Source organism: Naegleria lovaniensis (genome assembly GCF_003324165.1).
Source record: "Naegleria lovaniensis strain ATCC 30569 chromosome Unknown tig028, whole genome shotgun sequence".
In the NCBI taxonomy this organism is placed as follows: Eukaryota; Heterolobosea; class Eutetramitea; order Acrasida; family Naegleriidae; genus Naegleria; species Naegleria lovaniensis.
In genome coordinates, this window is record NW_025407850.1 from 484,122 (window position 1) to 497,200 (window position 13,079).

Below are 13,079 nucleotides of genomic sequence, written 5' to 3' on the forward strand. Positions count from 1 at the left end.
AATCAGCACGTTCCAACCGTCCAATAATGAATTTGTCATGTCGTTATTGGCGAGTCACATGGCAAATTTCACATGATTAAAATAGATGCTTGTCTTAATTTGAAATTAGTAGTAGATTTACCTTGTTTAGCATGTTTAATTACGCTTGTTGACATGTTCATTTTCGCTTTAACAAAGTCTCAAGTCTGTAGCTTGAAGTTCAAGGTAATGTGAGTATGGATTAACATTCAATGTATCCAAATTTTGCTTCTTGTCTTTCAAATCCTTTAAACATTTCACATACAGGTTAAACACTTCGTAGTTGTTGAATAAATGTCTATCGTAATTGATTGCTTTTCGTCTGATGAGATAATGTTGTTCCTTTAACTTTTGGTTGTTGTCTGGGAATGGAACGTCAACAATCATGCTAATGTCAGAGCCAATCTTCTTCAAAATCTCAGCCTCCTCGTCTAACTTCAATTGGCTGGCAAGACAAATTCCTCTTTCATCAAGCGGCACATATTGCTGCAACTGTAGCACGTGATATTTGAGCTGGGGTAAGTTTTGAGACAATTTCTCAGCAACGTAGGGTGAAACATAAATAGTGTATCGTAAATGTTGATATAGAATGTAAATAGATTGAAGTAAATGGTTAATTAACTCCATATTGGCCTTGGTTGAGTGAGGGAATGAGGCAATTAACACGCTCTTACTACGATGATCTAACGAAGTTGGTAAATTAGGGAATGCACTACTCATGCCCTTTAAGAAGGCATCTCTGACAGTTTGTCCAAAGCATGCCACTTCACCAGTACTGGCCATTTCTACACCCAATTTTGGATCACAATCAGCCAATCTCTTGAATGAAAACATTGGAGTCTTACATCCGTAGAACGATTTACAGAATCGTTTTCTTTGAATGGATTCATAGGTCATTGAGTATTTATCAATCAACTCATTGTGATTTGGAGAGGATTGTTGCTGTTGATTATTGGAACGTAGTTGAGCAATTTCATTCAATAAATTCATTTGCTCATAATAATTTTGAGTTGGTACTTTCTGTTTGGATGTCATTTGCTCAATATTTGATGGTAAAAGGAAGGTATTTGTGAAAACTTTGGCTGCTAGGGCGATAAAGTCCAAATCAAGAGTCTTTGATATGAATGGGAATGATCTTGAGGCTCTTAAATTGCATTCAATAACTCTCAATCTCTTTGATAAACTTCTATATAACTTGAGAGCTTCCTCTTGTGGGTCTTCCTCTTCGTCACTCCATGAAGATGGTTGAGTATTGTTCGCACTGTCATGTGGAAGTTCATTATCAAAGAGGAATTGCATATTGAATGGACCACTAATGTTAAGTGCTTTGGCAATAAGAGCTGCCTTTTCTCTAATAAGATCTTGAATATCAAAACTCAAGCTGTAAGGTGGACAAATTAAAGTAGCATCTCCACTATGAGTTCCTGCTCTTTCTACATGCTCACTGATAGCATCAATGATAATAAATCCATTTTGAGCAACACCATCAATTTCAATTTCTTTGGCGTTTTCATAGAACTTGGAAATAACAACAGGATGTTCGCTTGAAACGTCAGCAGCTTCATACAATTGTTGTAATAATTCAGTGTCTGAGTACGCCACATTCATAGCTGCACCACTCAATACATAACTTGGTCTAATCAAAACTGGGTATTGAACCTTGTTGGCAAAATAAAGAGCATCTTCAACAGTAGTTAGAGCAGCCCACTCAGGTTGATAAATAAGTTTCTCTCCTCGATTGTCGACAAGAGAATCTAAAAGTTTGCTGAACTTGTTTCTGTCTTCACATGAGTCAATGGAATCTGCACTTGTTCCAAGAATATTCACATTACATTGCTTATCGAGAGGAAGAGCAATGTTATTGGGTTGTTGACCTCCAACGCTAATTATAGCACTAGAACATGATTCTTGTTCATAAATATCCATCACTCTTTCAAGACTCAGTTCTTCAAAATAGAGGCGATCTGGTTCGTCATAATCAGTAGAAACAGTTTCTGGATTGTAATTGATCATGACAGTCTTAAATCCTAATCTTCTTAACTCACGAATACACATCACACCACAATAATCAAATTCTACACTGCTACCAATTCTATAAACTCCACTTCCCAAAACCATAACACCCTTATCATTAAATGTCACATCATGGTGGAGATGATGATCAGGATATACAAATTTGGACTTATTTTGGGATTTCTCATCAGGTAATGCAATGCTGTTGATTCCAGCGTTATAGGTTGTATAAAGATAATTTGTTTGGGCAGGATACTCTGCTGCTAAGGTGTCAATTTGTTTAACAATTGGTTGAATCTTGTGAATATACTTTCTGACATATCTAACGATCAATTCCTTATCAATATTTGTTAAATGATCTTTTGAGGATAATTTGTAAGGGAAAGACGAATCTGGAACAAAGTTTTGGAACACAGAGTTTGGAAGGTAAGATGCTATTTGCAAATCTGAGAAACCTTGCTGCTTTGAGAGAATTAAGAGAGGGTATGGAATGTCAACAGTTGATTGCATATACTTGCCGACTCCTTTGAGTGCCTTTCTGGTTTGTACAATGTTATTGAGCTTGTACAAGAACCAACGATCAATTTGTGTGAATTGATGAATTTGGTCTACGGTCATGTCAAACAAGTCCATGGCCAGAGCAATTGCGAAAATTCTTTGATCTGTTGGATGTAACAATTCTCTAATTACTCTTTGTTTAACCTCTTCCTTAGCATTGATCACTGTTGGAATTGCAAATGGATTGCTATTTGGTTGAATAATGTTATTTGGAATGGTCTTCAATAGCTTTTCATAATCAAATAGTGATCCAGTGGTTTCAAATCCTCTATAACTCGTGTTGACCATACGAATAGCTTTTTGAATGGCTTCTTCAAAATTACGACCAATAGCCATGACTTCACCAACGCTCTTCATTGCACTTCCAATGTTAGTAGAGACACGAACAAACTTTTTCAAATCCCATCTTGGCATTTTAACAACACAATAGTCAAGAGCTGGCTCAAAGCATGCAGTAGTTTCCTTTGTCACTGAATTCTTAATATCAATTAATTCCATTCCCAATGAGAGCTTTGCAGCAACAAAAGCAAGAGGATATCCTGTGGCTTTGCTTGCTAAGGCAGAGCTTCTACTAAGACGAGCATTGACTTCAATGATTACATATTCTCTACTGTAAGGATTGAGAGCATATTGAATATTGCATTCTCCAACAATTCCCAAGTGTCTAATCACCTTAATAGCTGCAGTTCTGAGCATATGATATTCGTCATTATTAAGAGTTTGAGAAGGAGCAACGACAATTGACTCACCAGTATGGATGCCAACAGGATCAAAGTTTTCCATGTTACAAACTGTAATGCAATTGTCATTAGAGTCTCTTACAACTTCATATTCAATCTCTTTCCATCCTTTAACACTCTTTTCGACAAGAATTTGAGGAGATGAGCTTAATGCTTGAGTAGCTAATTCTCTTAACTCTCTTTCATCATTTGCAAAACCAGAACCAAGACCACCCAAAGCGAAAGCAGCTCTCACGATCACTGGAAATCCAATTTTGTGTGCACTAACAATGGCTTCATCGACATTGTCACATGCACATGAATCGGCAACTGGTTGGCCAATTTCTCTCATCTTTTGATTGAAAATATCTCTATCTTCGGTATCAATAATAGATTGAACTGGCGTACCTAATACTCTACATCCTAATGTTTCCAACACACCACTCTTGTGCAATTGAACACCACAATTTAGTGCTGTCTGACCTCCGAATGAGAGTAACAACCCATCTGCTGCTTCCTTTTCAATAACCTTTTCAACAAAATCTGGAGTAACTGGGCCGAAGTATACTCTATCAGCAAGTTCCTTCGATGTCTGGACTGTAGCAATATTTGGGTTAATTAAAATTGTAAAGATTCCCTCTTCTTTGAGGGCCTTAATACATTGTGAACCACTGTAATCAAATTCACCTGCTTGTCCAATTTGAAGACCACCACTTCCAAGCACAATAACTTTCTTTGGGAGAGGAGGTTTCTTGGAAATTGATTTTTCTCGTTTTTGTGACGGATCTCTCTTATACTCAGCCGAGAAGATACTCTTCTTCATCAATATTTCTTGTTGTTGGAAAATTGGTGTGCTAATGTCTGATGTATCCTCAATAGATTGCAAAAGTTCATTAAATTTGGTTCTCATATTCTTATGATGTCTTACAAACACCTTGCTGTAGTGTGACTCGAAGTTGGTAATTTCTAACAATTTGCCATTACATTTCAATTTCATCAAGTCAACAAATTGGTCGAAAAGGAAGAAGGTGTCCTCTGGACCTCCTTTGGCTTCAGGATGGAATTGTGAAGTGAAAATTGGCATGTTTGTGCAATAAATTCCTTCGTTACTGTTGTCGTTTGCGTTAATAAAGTATGGTTTGAAGTTGTAGGGTAGACTGGAGTTATCAACAGCATAACCATGATTTTGGGAGGTTATAAAACATTTTCTTGTCAATTGGTCAATTACAGGTTGATTGTGACCACGATTACCAAATGGTAATTTGTAAACAGATGCTCCAACAGCTCTACCAACAAGTTGGTTACCCAAACAAATTCCAAATATAGGGATCATTGGTAATTCCTTTGATGATGCTTTTCTAATATAATCCTTTAAATACTCAATTGTAGAAACAAAATTGTTTGGATTACCTGGTCCATTGCTAATAAATAGACCATCCAAATGGTCAACTTCTTCAACCCAATTGTAATTGAATGGAACTACCTTCAATTCAATGTCTCTCTTCACAAGCTCTCTAATAATGTTATATTTCATTCCGCAGTCAATTGCAATAACCTTAAAGGTATTTCCATGCCCGTATACTTTGACTTCCTTACATGTTACTTGTGTAATAATGTCTGGATCTGCCCTGGATCATACCAGTTAAGTTCCTTACATAACTTTATCATCTCATCTGCAGCATTAATGTCTGTGACAATTCTGCCAAGCATGGAGCGTTCATTTCTTAATTTCTTTGTGATTGCTCTGGTATCAACGTGATAAATACCTGGAATATTATATTCTTGTAGCCAACGATGAAGTGAACAAATAGCTTCATAATGAGAATAATTGTGAGAATAATCTTGAACAATTAATCCTCGAATATGAATTCTGTCACTCTCTAAACGAGGTAACAAACCAAAATCATCAACATATTCATTGGCCATAGTATTGTTCATAGTAGCTGCAGAAGGTAATTGATTTTTCTTGAATGGAGGAGCTCCATAATTACCCACAAGTGGAAAAGTTAACACCAATATTTGTCCTTGATACGATGGATCTGTCAAAGACTCTGGATACCCAACCATTGCAGTGGTAAATACACATTCACCACTTACAGAGAATGATGTATCCCAATTGGTATCCTTTTCATTCATGCACTTGGTAGCTCCAAAAGCCTTACCATAGTATCTTGTACCATCTTGCAATTCCAAGTAGCTATCAAAAATGTGAGGTCCGAATTTAGTAGTGCTCGGATTTAAAACACCACTACTCACAGCTTGAGAGGGTTGATGATGAGGTTGTTGACTCATGAATTGAGTATTACTACTGTTAGGAGACAACAATGCTTGTGCTGAATTCAACAAGCTGCTCAAAGCTGTGTTGGTAGAAGAAGGACTATGGTGAGAATGATGAGAATGGTGATGGTATTGGTGATGAGCGGAAAGATGAGAAGGAGGAGTTGAGCCCATCTTTGGACTGTAATAACTCATGAAAGATTTGTTGGATGGCGAGGATGAAGGATACATTTCTTCTGTGTTGTTCGAGTGTGAGAGGTCCTATTTGTTTTTTTCTACAAGCTAAATGATGCATCAATAGCCATCATCGGAGTGTTATATAAGGTAATTCAACAATTGTTGATGGTATTACAAGAAGGACAGTGGTTATTAGAAGATGCACGAATGAATCGTCATGTGGTATCACAGCTTGGTTTATACCAGCTCAATGGCCAGCCAAATAGATTACCTACCTTTGAAAATTGAATTCACTTCTAATGTCTGGAAAGAGAGATTGGTTGGCTATGTACAACAAACGTTGGTAACGATGATGGTCAACTCGAAAGAAGGTTGCTCCTGCTTGTGCTCTCTTTTTTCGAGAGGAAGATTTTGAATTTCAAACAATTGTTGCAGGTTTTGTGGTACGGCTCGCTTGTTGTAATTACCTTGCGGGTTAAATGATGGTACCCACCAAATTATTCGTTGTTGAGAGCTCTCATGAGGTTAGTGTTAATGAGCTTCAAGGAGTGTTGTTTGTCGTTATCGTACAACACTTCTCTCATAATGATTCAGACAGAAAAGCGATGATGATGGTATGAATGAGAATTGCTTGTTAGATGGATACCGGTGCATGATCCACATTTGATGGCTTACAACTATTGGATGTGTTCTCAATTTGGTCCGACCAAGCCAGCACCTTGGAAAAAAACAATAACCAGTATTTTCATCATCTTCACCAACACAACCACCTCTCCACTGCCGAAAACACACCATGATTTCCCAATCCATTCATTCCGAAAGCACTAACAAATTATCTCATCTCATTACTATCAAACAAATCACTCCGCAACTCAGCGAAAGGCTTTGCCACCGTGCTTCTGAATTTAAACATTTTTTCAGTACTCAACAACATGATCAATACAATTCCATCCTCAAAGATAAGATTGTCAATTTGTTGTTTTTTGAGCCTTCTACCAGAACCATGTGCAGTTTTCAGAGTGCAGTGTTGAGATTGGGAGGTCATCCTCTAACTTTGGATATTCAAAGTAGCAGCAGCGTGAAGGGTGAATCTCTTCAAGACACACTCCGAGTGATGGAACAATATGGAGATTTAACTGTGATGAGACATTCCAAGAGAGGAGTTCATCAAGAAATGTCGTCCTATCTAACAAAACCTTTGGTCAATGCAGGAGACGGTGATGGAGAACATCCAACACAGGCTCTCTTAGATTTATTTACAATTAAGGAAGAACAAGATCGAGTGGCCAAGAAGATTGATTTTCAAGTGCAAACAATTTGTTTATTTGGAGATTTAAAATATGGTCGAACGGTTCATTCTTTACTGAGATTGTTATATATTTATTTTAGAAATCAACCTTTGAAAATTTATTTAATTTCGCCTGAAGGATTGAGAATGCCTCAATACGTGATTGATGAATGTGTTCAATTGGGTGTCAATCATACTCTCGTACAGACTGAAATGTTAACACCTGAAATTATGAACGAATTGGACGTTATTTATGTCACTCGATTACAAAAAGAACGATTTGAGAGCGAAGAACAATATTTAAAGCTCAAGTCCTCGTTCTGTTTAAAGAAAGAAAATTTAAGTGCTTCTAGGAATTCCCATGTGCCAATTATTATGCATCCATTACCAAGAGTAGATGAGCTCGATGAAGCTATTGATTCTGATGAAAGAGCTGCATATTTCAGACAAATGAACAATGGCATGTTCATGAGAATGGCAATATTGGAAATGTTGTTAAAGTAATTCATGAGTTAAATCTTTTGATGATTATATTATATTCGAGAATTGTTCTTGATTAGGCAAAGCAAACAAAAAAATGAATGCATCTGGTTCTTACTTTGGCAATGACAGGAATTATAACTCGAGTTACTACTCGCCAAATTCTTCAACATGGTCTTCGTGGCTGAGTACATCTTCTCCTGTGGCTGGAAAGCGATATATTTCTCTTTTCTGGAGTGTGGTGTTGGATGATAGCATTGTTTGTTTCATTTCCTTTTTGTTAGATAAATTATATAGAAGACAATCTCGGGATCATTACATGATGCGATATGAAAAATTAAGCGAGATTTTAAGAAGAGATTTATTTAATTATTTAAATCATGAAATTGGAGAATTGAAAATTTCTCTTAATACTACAAATCAAGAAATTAGAATTAGAAAGAAAAATTCGGATCGTTCCGAAAATTATGATCACGAAAATTACTATTGGAAGGATTTTTTGAATTTGCGAGAAAGAAAACAGTTTTTGAACGAAATAATAGAAACAGCTATTCAGCTGAGAAGAATGGAAAATGATGATCATGTAGATACATTGAATATGTTTAAAAGAAAATCGTTTAGAATTATTCATATGATTGTATCTGGACTTTACTATAGCTTTTTCAATGTATTCAATGTGGAATCAATTGGAAATTTATTGATGATGCTACGAACAATGAAAGTCAACAACAACATGCAATCAGAATCACCCACTTCTAGTACACAAACTATAACAGACATACCATGGATTTCTCAGGTGATAAAGGCTATTTTGAGATCTGTAATAGTGTTTTACAGTTATGATTTGATCGATTCGGTCATGAGTAATTTATTGAGCATTGCCAAAGCCAATTCTAGAACAGAGCGTGAAAGAGAAATCGCTAAGTTTAATGGAGCTGACACTTCAATTGGAAACAATGTATTTATCACTCCACAGGTGTCAAATCAGTTGAGAAACGCTGAAATGCAACAAAGTCGTGCTCAATCAGAGAAAATTTATGAGGCACAGCTTAAACTTTCCAATATTTTAACTACGTTGTCAATATGCTCTGCAAACGCCAAGGAGGACCTTTCAAAATCTATTCAACAACTAGTGGAAGAATCAAAAGCATGCTTTAAAAAATTAATTTCAATTCTTGAAAAAGCTGAGGAGTGGACGTGTAAATATAATAGTCTCAACCTTATTCAAGCAGAAATGAAAACAACAACAGAAAATGTGATTGATGCAGCTGAAACTCTGTCGTACACTCTCCTCTCACAAACACGCGAATTGTTACCAATCTTTAAAGAAACGATTAACAATATTAACAATGCCGTAAACGAGGTTGTAAAAACTTCTGGAACAGCCGCAGAACGTGACAAGGATAATCAGACATCATCCATAAACAAAGTTGGAAAAGATAAATCTTCAAAAAAGAACCGTCGCGTTGAAAAGACAATGGATCAGTACCGAGAAGTATTGAAACAAATGGATGAGCAATGTAACAAGCTATCAACTCTAACATCATGTCCGCCAAGCAGTGACGCTCTCAGCACTCCGTTTTACAGACGAGAATCTTCCTTAAACGATAGATTACAGCTGTTTTTAATGAACTTGCCCATAAGGACATTATTAGTGTACATTATAGATCTCCTTCTCATGTATTACAGCGGTACAAGATTGGATTTTCTACCATACGTACTTCAAAGAAACTGATGAACTCTACTTTTTGTAATCAATATCCATAATGATTGAAGTGTGAGGGAAATACTTTTGCATCTTTTCTGTGACTTTACATCTCTGGACATTAAGATGAGTGAGATATGGTAATGAGCTTAATTCCTTCACTCCCTTGTCTGTAATGGCTGCAAAGTTGATAGTCAATTGTTGAATTGATCTCAAATGTTGTGTAATAGCTTTGATGGTTTTGTTAGTAATGAATTCATTGTAACCATAATGACCACCATGAATGGTAAGAATTCTAATATGAGGACAATTTTCTATCACTGGAATGATATTGTCATCCTTGATATTGAAGCATCTTACTAAGATTAATGTTTCAAGTTGTGTCAAACTTTTCAAGTAGTCAAATCGATTGATTCGTTTAACATGCAGAATGTTGAATACTCTCAGATTTGTGAATTTGGAAACGCTTTCCAAGCCTTCATCCTCTAACTTGGTACACCAATCTAAATTCAATTCTCGCATTGTTTCGCAAACACGAGGAGAATTTGCCAAATATTTAAGTCCCTTTCCGTTGAGAGTTTTGTTATGAGCAAGAGATAACTTTTCAAGTTGTTCACAATTAACTAGGCCTCTCAAATCTTCATCCTTCATTTGAATGTTGTTACTCAGGTCCAACTGTTTCACATGATTCAGTTTTAACATCCATTCAAAATTTGTATACTCCCTGGAGTCAATAAAATCAAGCTGTTCCAGAACCTTGAGATCACACATGGCTAGCAATTGCTCCATTCCACGCCTGAGTCGAATACATCTCTCAAATGTCAACGAGTGTAGCTTTTTCTTATTGATCACTGATACAACTTCATCTTTCTCATTAATGGTTGAGGTAGAGGCAGGTTCCTTTGCAGTGGTAAATAAACTCTCAATTCTGCAACAATAATCCAGAGTGAGATGTTTCAAATTCACAAAGGCATTTTCTCTGATTAAACTCCTAGTCACGTTATACATTTTCCCACTGTGAATATAGAGAGTATGCAGTTTGGGATAAATGGAATTATCTGTGGACATGTGCATTCCAGTCATGGAATCCCATCCTTCTTGTGTTAGAACATCACCACATTCATTGAGCACAATTTTTTCGAGATGATTCGATAATTCAAATAGATTTGAGCATAAATAGGGAGCTTGTACGCTGACAGATCTTGAGCATGAACCCAAATCAAGATGAATTTCCCTCAATTCTGTCAAATGAGTTAGAACTTGTGTGAAATTATATGGAATGTCATCCTGTAGTCCTGACGCATGAAATGCAAACTCTGACAATTTCAAATCTTTTAAAGTATCTTTGAATTTGTACAAGATACTTGTCAATCCATTATTTTCTGTGATCAATGAATCTTCGTTCGTTTTAGGAGCAGCTCCAAATGTCAATTCAGGTTTCTTATTCTTATCAAAATGTAACGTTTCAATACCTTTGAATATATTTGAACAAGCCACACATCCAGAATCTTGAATCGACAAATTGTACTTGAAAATAAGTGATTTTAAGGGAATGGTATTTTTGTACGACTTCTCACTGACGCTTCCGAATATTTTCAATTCATTTTCGCAGTAGAATTTTAAATACTTCTCGAACTGTTCAAACGCTTCATCTAATAGACTACTTTTAGCAATTTCTAAATGATCTAACATTTCACAGCCGTCGGTTGATGGAACTCCTTGTTGAACCGATTGAACAAGTCCCATGCTTCTGAGATTCATCAATAGATTCTTCTGTAACATCAATAATAAGAATTTTGAGATGAATTCTTTCGACAAGTTGGCATTTTCAATCGTAATAGACTTCAACTTGGGCAAAACAATATCATTGCTTTTGAACTGAATATTGTTAGGTTCAGTCATGGATGGCTCTTCAAAAAATTCACTAATAATGTTGTTGGTGGTTTCATTTCTGCAATTATGAATGTTCACATGTAAATGTGTCAAATTTGGTAATTTAGTACAAATAAAATAGAGTTCATCTGCACTAATAGCTGGCTTGATATACAGTGATTTGAGGCGACGGCTTTTCGAAGCAAACTTTTGTGAAAATAATTTAATGGTAGAACTAGTTGTTGAAAATTCCTTTTTGAAGACTGCTTCATGCTCAATTCTCAATTCTTCCACAAATGGTAATGCCTTGTCTAATACTACATATTTAATTACATATTCCACAAATTGTTGATTCCATGTTTGATCAATATGAATTTTGTTGGTACTAATCCAACAAAAGGTAAACCATGCTTTCGAAACAAATCTCAACACTCGTAATTTCTCTTCAAGAGAAAAATAGGAAAGTAAAATGGAGAGTAATTCCGAAGAGAGTTGATCATTCAATTGTTGACGAGAGGATGATGATTTGGGAGATGTTGATGATGGTGAGGTGTTTGATGACTGTCTGGGTTTGTTGTTACCCGAGAAGCAAGCGAACATTTTTTCTTGATGTCTGACAGCTGGCGATGGTGAAAAAAGTTCATTGTTCAAAAAACAAGGTCCAACAATAAGTAAGGGTTGTTATTGAATTACATTATGATACACCATATACCTTCTTCTACAAACATTCCACTTGAGCATCTGGAGTACCAAGCTCAATAATTGGATAAAGTGTCAAATTTGACCCAACACGATCAAATGCCATTCCACGATTGATATCATTCACAAGAAACGAAATTCTTCCTCTCTTGGGTTCGTAAATAACCTTAATGACGGATCCATCATGAATGGATTGATATATATACTTGTGACCATATCGTAAACACTTTCTTGAACAATACAATTTTCCGTCATGGGTACATAAACTAAAGGACAGTGAAGTATTGTCAGAATTGAGCTTAACCAATCGTGTAGTACAGAACCCAATGGATACATGCGAACAATTGGCTACAAGCTTGACTGAAAATTCAGTACATTCTGTTTTTCCCATGCAGGCACAGTTCCACTCATAGCCACCACTGATCTTTTGAATTCTTCTGTGGTCAGGTGAGAGTTCTGCATTAGAAGAAATGTAATTGGGATGAAATAGCATATCTGGAACATGAATATTGAATTTGTTCATCAACATGGCTTTCCCATGACTCGGAAATAAATTGAAAATTGAAGAGATTTGATAATAGACCACCTCTTCCATAAAGTTACACAATTCACTCTCTTTCATCTCGCTCAAGTTTTTGGAAATATCCATTCCTCGCAAATGATTCAAAATCAAATGAAAATGTTCATAGGGACGATCAATGAAAAAGGCTTGATCGTGTTCTTCCGGTTTCGGATCAAAGTAATCGTTAAAATAGGCACAAAAGAAGGAATCCTTTTCATTCTTCAAGGTGGAGAGAAATGTACAATAGATTTTACCTCCAACATTTAAACGAATGACTTGATTCGGACCAAGACGAGACTCTAACAAGGCACTTGAAGCAATGCGTTTTTCAATTTTTGAAATTTTTGTTTCTCGTTCTTCATAATCGCTCATCATTTCCTTGCGTTTCTTGTTTGGAAACCTGTGCTTGCACAATATTCTCAAATTCTCGTTCATTCTGTTCTAGCACATGTTCTTTATGAGCAATGGTTTGTTCTTTTTCTGTGAGAAGACGTTTTCGTTCATTCCAAACATCTTGTTCTTGAGAGAGTGCTGTTTTGAAATCATGTTCATATTGTAAAAGAAGTTTGGAAAAGGTTCGTTTGATGGATTTTGTGGAGGAGAGATGATCAGAGAGAGGAGAAGGTTGTTGTTTTTTATATGATCCAATCGCGGAACAGTTCGGATCGTCACTATGGTTGGCAACAACAACATCTTCGGAAGATGAGGACG

General features: G+C 36.2%; 5 protein-coding genes across 5 annotated transcripts; 2 read left to right on the forward strand and 3 right to left on the reverse strand.

The window, feature by feature from the left end:
- Positions 1 to 168: 168 nt before the first annotated feature.
- Positions 169 to 5,816, reverse strand: C9374_006767 (uncharacterized protein; the record flags this gene model as incomplete). Its single annotated transcript, XM_044696663.1, has 2 exons — positions 169 to 4,910; positions 4,964 to 5,816. 2 exons carry the CDS (start codon positions 5,814 to 5,816, stop codon positions 169 to 171), a joined length of 5,595 nt encoding a protein of 1,864 aa, XP_044546912.1.
- Positions 5,817 to 6,555: 739 nt separating this feature from the next.
- C9374_006768 (uncharacterized protein) lies at positions 6,556 to 7,554 on the forward strand (the record flags this gene model as incomplete). The annotated part of the gene is made up of 1 exon (XM_044696664.1): positions 6,556 to 7,554. One exon carries the CDS (start codon positions 6,556 to 6,558, stop codon positions 7,552 to 7,554), a length of 999 nt encoding a protein of 332 aa, XP_044546913.1.
- A 73-nt stretch (positions 7,555 to 7,627) lies between these two features.
- Positions 7,628 to 9,265, forward strand: C9374_006769 (uncharacterized protein; the record flags this gene model as incomplete). The annotated part of the gene is made up of 1 exon (XM_044696665.1): positions 7,628 to 9,265. One exon carries the CDS (start codon positions 7,628 to 7,630, stop codon positions 9,263 to 9,265), a length of 1,638 nt encoding a protein of 545 aa, XP_044546914.1.
- A 6-nt stretch (positions 9,266 to 9,271) lies between these two features.
- Positions 9,272 to 11,707, reverse strand: C9374_006770 (uncharacterized protein; the record flags this gene model as incomplete). Its single annotated transcript, XM_044696667.1, has 1 exon — positions 9,272 to 11,707. The coding sequence occupies one exon, from the start codon at positions 11,705 to 11,707 to the stop codon at positions 9,272 to 9,274; it is 2,436 nt and encodes an 811-aa protein (XP_044546915.1).
- A 118-nt stretch (positions 11,708 to 11,825) lies between these two features.
- Positions 11,826 to 12,743, reverse strand: C9374_006771 (uncharacterized protein; the record flags this gene model as incomplete). Its single annotated transcript, XM_044696668.1, has 1 exon — positions 11,826 to 12,743. One exon carries the CDS (start codon positions 12,741 to 12,743, stop codon positions 11,826 to 11,828), a length of 918 nt encoding a protein of 305 aa, XP_044546916.1.
- Positions 12,744 to 13,079: the final 336 nt, after the last annotated feature.